General features: G+C 35.0%; 1 protein-coding gene across 6 annotated transcripts in view; it reads right to left on the bottom strand.

Moving 5' to 3' along the window:
* Nucleotides 1–1100: 1100 nt before the first annotated feature.
* The window catches only part of PLS1 (plastin 1), a 38471-nt gene continuing 24306 nt past the window's right edge, over nt 1101–15265 (bottom strand). For all 6 annotated transcript variants that reach the window (XM_019618936.2, XM_010716392.3, XM_010716393.3 and 3 more), the window contains 8 exons: nt 13777–13872; nt 12124–12319; nt 7415–7493; nt 6502–6616; nt 5688–5821; nt 4353–4476; nt 2466–2590; nt 1101–2000 (listed from right to left, as the gene is read on the bottom strand). In XM_019618936.2, coding sequence (XP_019474481.1) covers nt 1865–2000; nt 2466–2590; nt 4353–4476; nt 5688–5821; nt 6502–6616; nt 7415–7493; nt 12124–12319; nt 13777–13872 — 1005 coding nt within the window. In that variant the 3' untranslated portion in view covers nt 1101–1864. The remainder of the gene's footprint in view (nt 2001–2465; nt 2591–4352; nt 4477–5687; nt 5822–6501; nt 6617–7414; nt 7494–12123; nt 12320–13776; nt 13873–15265) is intronic.

Here is a 15265-nt window from a genome sequence, read left to right as displayed (position 1 = left end):
GGAGCGCGTCCCGGGGCTGCGTCTCGGCCGCGTTAGCGCCCGGTCCTCCCGCAGCGCAGTGCGACTCGCGGCTTAGCCTCAGCCCTCAAAGCGTTTAGGGGCAGGGTCAGCAGCGGGGGGCTCTGTGCCTTCGGGCCCGGCCGAACTGTGAGGCGGCGGGGTGAGCAGGAGCACAGAGCGCAGCGCCTGACTGCGCCGTGCTGCTATACGTACAAGGAGCATCGACACGTCTGTATCGCTTAACTCTTAGGGAAGTACTTCTAGACATCACGGCTATTAATTCTTTTTTATGTTAGAATTAATGCCTTTATCTTCACAGTTTAAAGACAACTGATTTCATATATCAGTAACTTGCAGTCCTAGCTCCTGTTCTCGCGGTTTAGTGCAGGTAGTCATGATACACCAGGCCCTATCCCCAAATTCTTCTCAAGTTGCAGGCAGTCATCCTGAGCTGACCACGCTGGCAGCCTTATTCCCTTTAGCCGAGTATAAAGATGGATGCTGTGGAGAAGCTGGGGCACCCTGAAAATCCATTTCTATTTTATCAAAATATGCTTGAACAAATCCTTAATAGCATAATTCCAGATGAATTTTTTTTCCTCAAGTATACAGTGCACTACAGCAGTAGTTTACAAAACAGCCAGTATAGAGAAAACAGGTACAAATCCAAGCCCTTAATTCTCTTATGTAAGTGAATACTCTAAGGGAAATCAAATGGATGCATCTTCTTAAGATGTTGTGCAAGATAACAGGCTTGCTACAACTGCTCACTTATTATCATGCTTGGATCTTACCACACTTATTGTTTCCAGGAGTGGAGAGAAAAAGCTCCCTATCTTTAAAAGAGAAAAGTCCATTTGTATTTAGTTTTGCGTTTTTTTTTTTCCACTGTTCAACTTCTGGTAAAAATTAAAAATCCAGAACCCTTTGGTGTAAAATTATGGCTGCATAGAAAGGTACAAATATTTGCTTAAGATCAATATGAAAATACTTATGTACTTGATCTCACCCAGACAACGTACCATATACAAAGCCTCTCTATATATGCCTTATACTCCAGTAAAAATCAAAGGAACAAATCTGTAAGGAAATGCAATTCATTTAGGTGAACCCCCAAACTGGACAGGCCAGGCTTTTATTGTTCACTTTTACAATATTTTATGAAATTTAAAAAAAATCTTGTGTAGTTCAACTGAAAAAGGTAACATATATGCGGATCTAATAACATTATTACACGTCTGCTTACTATGCTTTTTTCCTTAGGACACAGACCATAGAAGTTCTTGCTCAATAGCAAAGCTACTACACTTAAAGATGATTCTCACAAAAAGTTTCATCAGCTTTATGAATATTCTTTAGCTTCCAGATATCATAGGCCTTCACTTGCTCTGACTTAAGTCAGTGACAAGACTCAGGTTTCAGCAGGATTTAAACTCTTAAAGAATAAGGCAAGGATGATAAATTATGAAGTTCAGGGTAATGAAATAGGGACCGGAGTGCATCTTGATACAGGTATGACTAAATTTAACTAACAGCCACCAAAAAAAAGTTTCTCAATAGATGCTCAAAAAACATGAAAGGTAAAATGATACAGGTGGTTACGTGCTAAATAAACCGATGCTTGATTGATGCAGTTGAGTTGGTTTGTTTTCAAAGCAATACAAATTAGATATTTTATAACGAACATTCTGAAAATAGTAGCAACCATAAATAATCAGTGTATTAAAATTTCATTCAATTTCATAAAAACACATAATATATTTGTGCATACAATTTCTCATTTTGTACTAAGCTTTGAAATTCCATAAGCTGTGAAGCATTTGTCATGCTTAAACATCACAGGAAGTTGTGTTAAATCTCTTCATTATTTTATTTTGTTCAATCCTCTTCCCATCAAACATGCAAACACTGTCATCACCATTTTTGGCTTCACTTCAACCAGATCATCTGGGAGAGCGTATATACGAGCACCAATTTTTCGAGCAACTGAAATGGCATACCTTGAAAGTTAGAGAAAATATGTATTATTTAACTAGCATCTAGTAACATGTGAAGATTCATAGCAACAACAGATTTAAAATCAGGATATCCCTGTTAAATCAGCACCAGGTGAAAATGAACATGATTGTGAAGAAAAATATATTAACAACTGTATTGGTAGCCATTTTGCTACTGGTTATCATAGCATTTATGTTTCTCAGAAACTTAGGGATTATAGCAGACTGTATTAAGTTAATTGCACTGGAGTGGTAGTAGATCATAAACTATGAACTCAAATGTTCTAGCAGACTTAACAGCTGCAAAGTAGCTCTTGAATATCAGAATTCAAAACAACATTCTCTGAAACAAATCAACTAACATTAGTGTAATTCCTTTCTGTGAAATTGATAAGTCATATTAAATAAGTCACGAATTCATGCATTTCTGCATTTTATGAAAATAGAAACTATTTATTTAAAACTTACTTGGCATTATTCAATTTGTCTTGATAAGAAAGATCTTCTCTCTTGACCATTTCTTGGCGAACTGCTTTTGGTGCAATTGCATCTATCAAATCTAGGACAGGTAAACTAGTGCTAATTGATTTGTCCTGAAAGAAAAGAGACTTTAAAAGATTAGTATTAGAAATTTAATAGCTTCTATTATTTTGTTTTCACAATGAAAGAAACCTTGCCTCTTCAAGAGGTCTAGAGGTTTTAGCACATCAAAATTACAATGTTCATAATGTACAATAATTTATACCGTATAAATGGTATAAATTGACTAAATCAAAGATATTTCCCCCTTCCCTAAGGACAAAAGGGAACTTAAAAAGAAGTCCAAGGAGCAGATTTTAAAGACAAAAAATAGGTTTTTGCATTCCCTGACTAGTCTGACTAGTCTCACTTTCTTCTTTTTCTCAAAATACAATTATTTTCTGTTGTAGTTTATGATTCACTCAATCATTTTTGCATTTCAGATGGTATTCTGAGCTACTATGAGGAGTTTGTTTAGTCTTTAAAACATGGATGTGTTTTCCTCAATTTTTAAAACAGAAAATGCATTTACTACTTCCCAAATGTCATGGCAGAGAAACAGCTTACTACAAGATGATGTTGAACTAACAATCAGAAAACTGTCCCAGTGAATCAAGCACCACTTCTTCACAAGTTCAGCACAGAAGACATATGGAGTGTTCATCACCAGAATTATGATTTCAAACTCAGCCAAGTCCCACAAAGCCACACTAATTATATATTCAGATATAGTAAAAAATTTTAAAAGGCAAAATCTCTACTTGAAGACATTGAATGCATGGTCCATCTCCCCAAAAAAAACAAAAAGCATTTTTAATTTTTCTTGTATGAACTAATGCTAATTCAATAAAACTTTGCTTTCACAGTCCACAGGAAGTATCAGGGACCTTCAAATTCTCTGCTACACAATGTTTGCTGTAGTTACTTCAAAATGCAGACAAAAGTTCAAACTGGGAAAGACAATATATACATGAACGTTGTCAAAAAAATCAGTAATACAACGATTATGCTGAAGAATGTCTCCTTAAACCACTGGTTTCTTGTCTGTATCAGTCTACCATCCTTTCAATTACCTTAAAAGTAAGCAAACTCCCCCTAAATAAAAAACACCAGCATACCAAGTTCGAGATACTGGGACAACTTATCTTATTTTCAACTTATTTATATCAACATTACTACAACAAACATAGAAATAAGAGATGAAGCAATCCCTCTTAAGGAGAACAATACCAAGTTTTCCTCCTACAATAAAAATGTAGTCTTCTGTTGAATAAAAATAATTTGGTATTAACTTTTGCTTAATGCTTACCTAATTCAATGTCATAACATGAGAAGCTTTTAAATATTTAACTTGCTAGGTTCTTATGTTTCTGCTGTAAAGCACATTGACACAACTGTGTCAGTATATACAATAAACCCATCTACGAATGCTATATTTGTGTGCGAATGCAATCACTTAATTAGCATTTCTAATGAATGAGATTCACACAGCACGATGCACCTGACGTACTTTATAATTTTAAACAAGTCTGTGAAAGGAAAGCTTCATTTATCAATGTGTTCGTATTTGCTGAAAGGTAGCATTTTGAATTATTTCTGGAAAATGACCAATAATGACAATATCAGGCCTGTGGCATATCAGCAATGCCATTCAACAAGTTGCTGGTTAAATTGGGTTCCCCCCTGGTGGCTCTGTCACACACTCGCTTTTGAACAGCTGTTATTAAAGCCAAAAACCCAGAACTTTCACTCCTTAACCTAAACTCATAGTTGTTAGGTTAAAAATCCCAGATATGATTATAGGTGGAAAGAAGAAAGGTAAATGTATTTGATTACCTTGAAACTGGTAATTGAAGTTTTCTTATTTGCATTTGCAAGTGTTTGATTCACCCACTTAATAATAATTTCATCATTAACTTTTTCACCCTCTCCAAGGTCTGATAGCACATTCAAAGTATACCTTGAATAAAGAAAATAAGTCTCAACTACACCACAAGCAAAAGTAAAATATTACTTTAACACAGCAATAAGTATTTCTCTTCATAAAATACCCTTACAAGTTACCTTGCTCTGGAAAGCTCTTCCTCAGTTTTTAGAAGAATGAAATAACAATGAACACTATTAAGCCTGGGATGTTATTTCATTCTGTATTTCTTATTGAACACGTTAGAAACAATCTTATAAGCTTAAATGGTTCCCTTGCATTCAGTCACTTTGACAACTGAATTGAGGTAGCCCAAGAAAGAAAAAGTATTGAGTACTCCAGAGTAGATGTAAGAAAATGAACATGTGGAAAATACATGCCATAAAATAATTTTTATTGAAATCAATTGATATCAATCTGTGGTCAGTGCACTAACAAGAATTTTACAAATTACTACAACTGTGGGGGCTTAAATTCTCCCTGTTTTAATGCCTACAGCATACATCATCTCTTTTTTGATTTCACAAATATTTATATTGTTCCATGCTTCCAGGAAAATACATGAAATTAACATACAATATTTTACATACTTCTATATTTGCTGAAAAACCATGAAATTTTACTAACAATTTTTAGTATGCAATGTTTTAATTGTCAATGTATAAATCGATGTGTACATGAACACACATTGCTGTTGTTTCAGTCATTACACATTATGTAAAAATAAGTATATATGTAAAGTATTATATAAGTATATAAGTATATATTTGTGACATATTATAGGGATTTTATGATTTACAATAGGGATGCAAGGAGATGACTCTCCAAAATGCCCATTTTAAATATACTGTATAATCACGCTCGGTTCATTGTTTTAGATTTTACTCCTCCTTATGTAAACTCCTGTATTTCACAGATTAATATTAAAAATAACAATTAAAAATCAACTTAAAAATAGTTAATGTTCAAAGTTAAAAGTCACTTTTGCATTTGTAAAAGTTTTAAATGGTTATTTGATTCCAAAAATGTTTAAATGACTTGCAATTTTTATGTTCAAGTGTGAAATTTCATTCAGATTATGGAAACATTTGTATCTGATTATAAAGCTACACAACAGTGAATACATCTGTCAGACACGTGCATCAGTGCACCTGTTAGACAGGCTGAAGATCTGTCTTCATTTCCTTTGATGAAGAAAAACAAGTGGCAAGTACACACACACACACCACGTATTATGTCTAACATACCTTCTCATCAGCTGCCATATCAAAGCCAAAGTCAAAGTTGGATTGCCCTCATTTAGATCATGTCCAGCAATACCAACCAGGGAGAACTTTGCTTTTGTCTTCCCAAGTTCTACAGCATAATTGCAATTCTCAATCTAAAAATAAGTGTATACAAACAATGAAAAAAGAAAAAATCCTCAGCATTTCTATAATAAAGACAGAAATTATCCATAGTTTGAATCAATTTGGGTTTCTGTTACATTTTGGAGATGAAGATTTATAGCCTTTCTATACTGTACAGTTTCTAGTATTCTTGTAGACGTAAATACAATTATATAAAATTCAAATGATAATCTTATTTCACACCAGAGAAAATCAATTTCTTTGTTTTCAACAAAGTAATAAATACATACAAAGTGGAACTTGGAAAAATGCAAGAAATGGATTCTTTTAAAACAAACAGTATTTTTTTCACCTATATTTTTAACTGAAAAATGATCTCAAAATGAAAGCTCAGGGCTTGCACAAATTCTCCTGGCAAAGTAACACCTCATGACACAAGAGCATATACAACAAAAGACATGCCAGGCTTGCATTTTATTTTATTTTTTTTTTAAACATAAATAATTAAACCTTAAACATAATATTGTTAAATGGTGTTCACATTTTTAAAGTAAAGTGATATACAGCTTTTTATTTCTGGAGATAACGCTTGTAAGATTTTTTCCTTTTTTTTTTTTGGCCAGGATTGTCTCAGTAAATCTAGACAGTCCAGCTTACTATAAGCAGGGCAGTTAGAGCCTGAGAAACCAAACTGTATTATGTGTGTACCTACCTTTTTCATATTACCACCAAGTAGAGGATAAGGACGTTTGTTAACATGAGTCCAATCAACTGGCACACGAGTCATTTCATACAGTTGGAAGATTATTAAAGCATCAGAGAGGTCACTAAATGAGAGTAAAACAATATCTTTAAGTACAAAATTTCATACTCAAAATGAAAATCTTATTGAGACTTTTAATAGGATGAGACTTCTGAAAGTATATTTTATGTTGCAGAAAAATTCCAGTCACCAAAATTAAAATTTTGTCAGCCTGTGGAGAAACCAGTCTAAATTGTATCGCTTGATCTCTGCCACTATTTCGGTTAAATTGTACATTCGATTTCATTATTTCCACAAATCTTAGCAAAGCAGGCAGAGCAATAAGTTAGTTTTACCAGCTGTAGTTGTTTGTATAAGGTACACATGTATACAGCACCTAGGTAAAGTCTTCATTTATTCATGCAGTTTTAGTTTCCTCATACCTTTTCAAAACGTTAAATACTTATGCTTAATCTGCACATAGATTTACTTTGCTAAAGGCTTATCTAAACCAAAATACACCTCTTGTGAAAGAAGGTAATTAGCAAAAGTATTATCTTCCCAACTTAAATCACATTCCTGATAAACCTTTTCAACTGACATTTTTTCTTATAAGCCATCTACAAAAGCATTGCTTCATAGCAGTTGTAAACCAGAAACAACAAATGCTAGCAGTGCACATCTATTTCTTGATGGTGAGTATAACATCTGAATGAGGTACTACTTAGTGTGGCTCTGCAGACTAATCATACTGTAGAGAAACTTGGAAACCACCTTCAGTAGAAATAAAGCTTCCTCAAATTCATGTTGTTACCGTATTCTTACAGATGCTAACACATTATTATGCCCTGGTGAGTAGAAAACATTACTTAAGAAGCCTTACCTGTATAAGTGATTAACGTATGGGCTTACACCCAGTGAATTCATCCAGTTTCTGAATGTTCTTTCTTCATTACTTTCTCCTACAGTGACAGATATAATTCTGTATAAATTACTTAGAGAAAACATTTCAGAAAACAATGTTTAAATGACTCGGATGCATACAAGTTCCAGCTCCCATACCACATTTTTTCCTCAAAAATGAGTTCATCCTTTTCATAATAATCTCTATTGGCCAATAGAGCAGAGTCTTATCAAATTCAGTCTTATCAAATTCAGAGTCCCTCAATTCTGGGCAAAGAGTACAGAGAGCGCTATCAGACTATTTTTTATTTTTTAATAAGTGTAGTTTTATAAAATACAGAAATGGATTGCTGATTGGATTCATTTTAGATAATGAATACATTATGGAGCAGATGGTGACGAATAATTCCTAGAACTAAAGATAATCAGTGTAAAGTGTATTCAGCAGTATCATTACAAGTTTGAAGTGCCTTTTTCACTAAAGGCTAATACTGACACTCTGCAATTGCATCAAACCCCCAGTAACCACAGCTCTGCTCTCTCTGCATGTAAATCTTGCGTATTAATTTGTGAATATCTTCCAAAGTAACAGACCTCACCTTTTCAGTTTTTAAACACTGGAGGCTCAGCAGGGCAACATTACAGGGGGAACATTTGTGATTTACAGTCAGCTGTGACTGACATTTTCCAACAGAATAGATTCTAAGTGCATTGCAGTCATCTTCTTAGAAACGCAAAAAATTCAGTAGAAAAACCCTTCTCTTTTCTGACTTAGATTGTTCTTGCATATTATGAGCCCCTTAATTAGTGCACTATATTAGGGTTACATTAATACATTAATTTCCTATGTTCAGCATCACCCAACACTGGAGCTGTGACCAATTGTTTGTGAATCAATGCTGCAAAAGCCATTTCCTCCTACATCAAAGAAAATTTCATTTCAATTCTCTGTAAAGGATGATACAACAGATTTCACTGAACTGAAATGTGCAAATCTGAGGAGTACTTTGCTTTGCTCGTTCCTTATGATATAAGGGTACTGAGTTTGTCTAACGAGGTTTATGTGGTACATAAAAAGATTCATTGTGTTCTGCAATTCATGCTGACTATAGAAAAGCAAAGCAAACACATAATTAGATTAAAAAGAAAACCTCCTTACTGTTATTTCCTACCAAACTGTTGTCATGGCATAGCTCTATTTTCAAATAGGGTTACAACTTTAACCCAAATATTTTTTTATAGAAAAAGTCCTGGACTGCTATATATATACACACATGTGTATATAACCAAAACTTAGCCTGAATACAGATATTTCTGAGAGAAATTTCAGTTATAATTGGCATGTTGCAACAATACTCATTTTATTAAAAACACAACTGTCAGTCAGATTATTAGTTAGTTTCCACTTAATAATATATTATATTCACTTTGTTGCTGTATTTCCTTCCTAAATTATGAGATCATACAGATGGAGTTCAGCCTAAAGTTTTGTTTCAGAGATTCACTTGTAAAAATTAACAAAAATTCATTGATGATCACATGGTGAAAGAAAAATACTCTTCTGTGAAGTCTTTAGACACTCAGCTTGTCTCACAATTCTTCCCACAAAATTTAAAAGACAGAGGACTACATTTTCTTAAAAGCATTAAAAAAAAAAATCAGAATTTTTCTGTAGAAAAGGTAAAATCAAAGAAGATGATGTATAATTCAAGCAGATTACTTAATGGACACTCACTAAGATTGTAGCTACCAAGACAGATACTTGGCAACTGCACTCAGACAGAATTTTACAATGCATGCTTAACACTGACAAAAGAATCTAAAGTAGGCAAGCAGGAGTAAGAGCACCATTTTGTCTATCAGCAACTCAATATAAAAATATTTAATATGCCAACTTTAAACAAATGTCTTCATCATGCAACACAAACGTTCTTAAGTTTTCCAGATGGCTGAGAACTGACCAATTTTTCTCTCCATTCTTTTATTCAAAATATACCTTGTGATCCTACCAGGAGCACATCTTCTGCTGAGTGGTGCAGCAGATAGCCAAAATCATAGGAAAACTGCAGAAAGGGGACAGAGCTACACAAAAGAGAGAGGAGCAAATTTGGTAGTATCCTTTATATTTGTAGCCATCTTTTTCTTCTCTCAGATCGCTATACTATGAAACTGAGTGAGGAGTCATAAGGATGGTCAAGATCCAAAGGGTTCCAAATGCCTGAGATTCTCTCTGAAAGCTAATAGAGCAATGCAATTTGATCCCTCAATTCAGCTGGCCTGAGCAGGCCTTGAAGGCTGCCAGTGGAGTAAGCAACAACTTCAGAGTACAGGCACACTGGATGAAATATGGGAGGACATGCATCCATATATTTTTTCCCCCCCAAAATGGGAAGGTTTTCTGCAACTTAGAGACCAAACTCATCTACCTTTCCTAGAAGTGAAAACTTCCCCAGAGCAATAGCAACACCCCAAAGTCATGCATTTACCAAGGACTCCCTTCTCCTCCCACCCCACATAGTATCAGATGTTCTTCCCCCCCTTCACCCCCTTCAAAGTTCATCTGAGGAATATTTGCTCTATGTACAAATGCACATCACCAGACTTCTTAAGCATTTTTAGCCTGGATTACAGATTATGCCTAGCATTCATCATCTTGAACACAAGAGAACACCCACGTGATACTTTTTAGGTGGAACCATCAAAGATGGTATTTGATTCAGGAACTCTAAGGCTTCCCTCTACTCACTCACATATAAGTCTACAGCTTTAAGTCTTGGTTCAAGGAAAGCCCCTACAGGTTAGTTCCCCAGAAAGAACTACATGGTATTTGACTTCAAGCCTCGTCCCCATTTTAAATGCATCATATTAGACCTATGTTTTTTCCTGCTAATTATGGCGGCATATTAAAACAATAGAAAGAATAATATCAAAATCAACCAACAGAAAAGGACAGAAATTATTAAAACACTAGAAATAAAAACACTGAAAGAACTGCAGAATACTTTCACAGAGTACAGAAAAGTACTAAATACAGTACCTACATTAGGAGGGGTCAAATCTGCATTTCATGAAGCAAAACAGGAAAGCATTATAAATCATGAGTCAGATTACAATAGACCATCTATGATGAAGCTATAAAGAAATGAATGTTTGATATTTTGTCTAAAACTACTATTAGAAAACATTAATCAAAACACAGGACTTTATGAAAAACAAACAAGCAGAAAAACACATGAACAACATTATCTTTTGATGGTTGAGCTCTATATGACAACGCAGGAGTTACTATTTAGGGGCAGAAAGAAGTCTTCTACTTGCCTTTAAACACGCAACAATGGCATAGTTATCATCTATCCCTAAAATATTCATTAACTTAAATCTGGCCATTAAAGAATGGTAATCTGGCTTGCAGATGATTAAGACTTTTTCGAATGGTTTTGGCTGAAATTTGGATCTTATCTAAGTATTTTAGCAAAGTTCAGAAAGTAGTTCATCTGTTTCTTTGAAATGCCAATGATAATTCGTATCAATTTGACCCATCAGATCTCAGCTGCAAGTTAATATTCAGAACAGAGGAGCTGAACTGAATATATTCTATCTTCACACAGCTCCTGTACACAATTTCAAAAGCATGCTTTCCAACAAAATTGCAAAGAGAAAGAGCAGGGCTTTCCTTCAATGATTTGTCCTGGACAGCAGGGACTGCAGGCACTAGGGATATCATGACTGGAAGACTACCTCCTGTGCTTTGATACTTCTACAACAGCTGGCACCCATGAAACAAGAAAAGCAGGAAGTCTGCAACAGGAGTGGTCTGAAGGACACGGGATTTGTAAAACAGGGATGCAGCAGAGCAGGCAACTTATGAAAGAGTAGAAGCAAAGGAAGATGGACTCACCTAGATGGAAAGGAAACCTGATAGGAACAGTATGAGGAAGGCAGGAGTAGGCAGTGCAGAGGAATGTGTTAACATTGTTGATGATTCTCCCAAGTGCGTCAACCCTCATTCTCACCTTTCCTTTGAGATCAGTGAACAACTGTGAAATACACTGGCAGGACTGTTTCATTATCCTAGATTAGCTGGTCCACAAGAAGGGTAACAGCCAAAGATTGCTATCAATTATTCCTTTATCTCTAGCATTAGGGCTCTGAACAGTATAATTAAAGTACAAGCTTAGTGATACGCTAGGATCAATATAGGTAACTGATACAGAATTTTATTTGTTTAAGTTTCCTCTTTTAAAAGGAAATCAAGCATACACACATGCACATTCGTGTATATAACAACAAAACCTGTGAAGGCATTTTTGAAAGACTATAACACAGCAATAGCTTTCCCAATGAGGAAAAGCTAGAACTTGTTCATTAGCTAAAATATAAACATAATGGCAAGAAGAACCCAGAAAGGGAATAAGTGGACAGGTTTTGCTACTGCAAATGAATGACAGAAGGTTATTCACGAATATCCTTTGGTCAGGCTAACGTAAGCAAATAAAAATTCCACATTCCAATATTTGCAATTATGGGGACTTCTACTACAGGCTTATATTGAAAGCTAATGAAAAAGCTCTATATGCTGGTGTTAACAGAGCCACCACTACATGGGGATCCTACATCACAGCCTAGAAGGGATACTTAAGCAGAAATCACTAACACTGTTATCTTCTATATTCTTAGTAAGTTGAGTACCTTCTAATAAAGTGAGATCATAAGATGAATTGTCAGGCTTGTGTAGGGCTGGATATGTGTTAAAGAGATTTGCAACGAAAGCCAAATTGAGTTTAGGGTTGCCTGCAACCACATCAGCTGGAGTTACAAACTGCCTGCAGCCCAATTTGTCTGCCTGTTGGAGCATGTATTCAGCCCTCCTCAAGTCATTTTTATCCTACAAGAAAAGAAAAAAATTAAGTTGTAACAATCCGAATCTGCAGTCTAGCAAATCTTGACCTGTTCTTCCGAAGTCTGAGCTAGCTCTTCCAGCCTGTAACAGTTCCCCTTTTCCTTCCACTTCCACTCTATCCTTCACTTTTGTGGCTAACTGCTCTTCATGCCTCATGAATCACAGCAGCCAGAGATGATGTTTCTGTTTCCAAGCTGTTGATTCCCTCGCCATGCATTCTGAAACATGGGCCATAGGTTCATCATCTCTGCTTTAGAATGACATTCTCAAATACAGTAAATTACAGATGATCTCCAAAATCCACTTTAAGAGTCTGGACTTTTCAGAACATCACCTTGTTTTCCTTCAACTATTTTCCCTCCAGTCTTCTCAGTTGGTGTAACGTGTAAGGTGTATGAAAAGATAATTTGTTTATAATTATTTTTTCTTTAATATTAATCTAGCTAGAATAATGAAGAATTCAAAACCGTGTAACACATACTTGTTGCCCCTTATCTTCAGCACTAGGAAGTTAATATTTAGAGGGAAATTATTAATTGATTCACTATTGGAATAAAGTCAGTAACCGAAGGCCGTTACACTCAACCAGAACCTTACTGTAGAACAAAAATGCATGTTACTGATACTGGTTTATATAATCATTTTTCTGTAATGAGCTATAAACTATAGAAAGTTACTGGGAAAAAAAGCAACAAAAACCCACCATTCTTTCTCACTCACTTCTCATGAAAAATAAAACTAAAGCAACAAATAAAACCGATCTCTCCTCACGAAGGAATTTGAAATGACTAAAACTCAGTTATAATGGAAAATTTTGCACACAGTTTTCAGCTGAGTTCTCGTTATTACAGCGAATAATGAGATTTCATTTAAGATTTATACATATATCGTAGGCAGTCAGTTCAATTTTGCATCAAATGCATTCTCCAAGTAAACTTTCCAACCATCATCACTAAGCAGCCTGAAGAAAAGTATTTTCAACATCTAGATAGGCTTTTCAGCAGTTCTATTCCTTTACAACTCACAAGGAAACACTTCACTTCCAAGCTGTTTATTGGAAAGACTAGTACATTCTCTCTGACCACTATTTAGTCTGAGGAAAGATTAAAATACCCTTTTTTTCTTGCTTTAATTCCAACAGAACTGAAGCTGGATATTGTAATATTCACATCAGAGGACCCAACCCCACAATATAGCTGGACACTAACATAAGTGAAACAGCTCAAAAATTTAGACTGGAGGATGCATAATCCTGTTTCAGCAGTGTTCTGGAACTTTACTAGAGCTTTTTTCCTTTCATCTTCCATGGCATTGAGGAATCTTGCTGAGGATGCACGTGCTTTACAAAAATGGGATTCTGAGACAGCCTTGCTGCTAGGATGTTGGATACATATACAGTCTCAGACAATTTCATTCTATTTTTTAGATTTCAGGATACTTACATTAAACCCCGAAAAGTCAATTTCAACATGCATTTCATCAAATTCACCTCCTTTGGGTGCAATCTGATTTAACAGATGGAAGTATGCTCTGGAATCCTGCAACAGAAGCATGATATTAAGAAATTGAGCAAATACATAGCTTTTCATTGCTATATGCTGCTATTATAGTCTAATTCAAAAGCCACATAAGTCAGAAATATGCCACTCTAATTACAGTGAATATGGACTTTGAGCCATTTTATTTATAGTATTCACATAGAACCTGTTAAGCCAGATCCAGATAAAAGAAAAATAATGTCAGCTAATTGTTCTGGACAGTGCTAGTTACATTAATGCTGCTGGATATCAACTAGGGATCTACAATTAAGGCAAATTTATATAGGTTACCCACAAAAATACGAAACAAAAAAAAACTGGATTTTTTTCTGTGCTGTTTTACTCATTCACACTTCTTTTTAAACCAACAGTTTCTTAGACTTTTCTTTCTGAATGGACTAAAAGAATTAAAAATAAGACCAAGTGGCTCTTTCAAGATTAATCTAATGACAAATTCAGTTTTTAGTATGCTTCTCTTCTTTCCCCCCACCAAGAAACTAGAAAAACCAATAACCTAGTAGTTTTGAAAGTATTTAATACTTTTCTTACATAGCATATGACATCTCTAATCTCTAAGCAGTTTTCATACAAAACCCCAGTTTGCTTTAATATTAGCCTTCTCACTGACATCAAAAAAGCTACTAACTAGCAATTAATCTAATTTTTTTTTTCTTCAGTGAGTAGAAAAGGTGTCTTACAACCACAGGGAATCTGGCTCCTTTTCTTTTAGTTTTAAAATAGTTTTTTCCTGTTTCTTGAAGTGGACTTACTAATGTACTCTGCATTCCTCATGCAGAATGACTGAAAATGAGCACGAGGAACCAGCATGACTTTCTGTACCCTTGGGTCATTAAATTGGAATATCAGCTAAGCAGTGATTGAAAGTGGCTGCTCAATCCTTGGATCAAGGAATAGAAGCTACCTCAGAAACCTCTCTGAATAAATGTTCTTTCCGTAAATTGCTTCCTATTCTAAAATGCTAGGTACAAAATGCAATAAATATTAGCACATATGCACTGAGAAGCTTTTAGTCATACTCTTCTTCCTTAAAAGAACAAAAGAAAGAAGTCATGGGTTTCTGCAAATCCAGGAGCAGAGAAAGATGGCCAAGTAAAAAGGCAACTAATTGGGTAGTACAAATTGTCTTAAGTAGTTCTAATAAAAAAATGAGAACATTGAAACTGTCCTAAATATGGTCCTGTTGGAAATGATCACTTTGCACTGTGGTGTGAAAATATGCAGTATGAGCCACTGAACAGAATATGAGATCAAATTGTTCATTCATTGTTGAAAAAAATGTAGGATTAACATACAGAAAAAGCAGATGATTAATATTCTAAGTACTCCTGATCTGGCTCATCTGTTTTCTATGCACGGCATGCTTTAATACCAC

The sequence above is a fragment of the Meleagris gallopavo genome, chromosome 11 (genome assembly GCF_000146605.3).
Source record: "Meleagris gallopavo isolate NT-WF06-2002-E0010 breed Aviagen turkey brand Nicholas breeding stock chromosome 11, Turkey_5.1, whole genome shotgun sequence".
NCBI lineage: Eukaryota > Metazoa > Chordata > Aves > Galliformes > Phasianidae > Meleagris > Meleagris gallopavo.
Note: the sequence above shows the minus strand (reverse complement) of the source record. Positions and strands in the feature narration are given on the sequence as shown.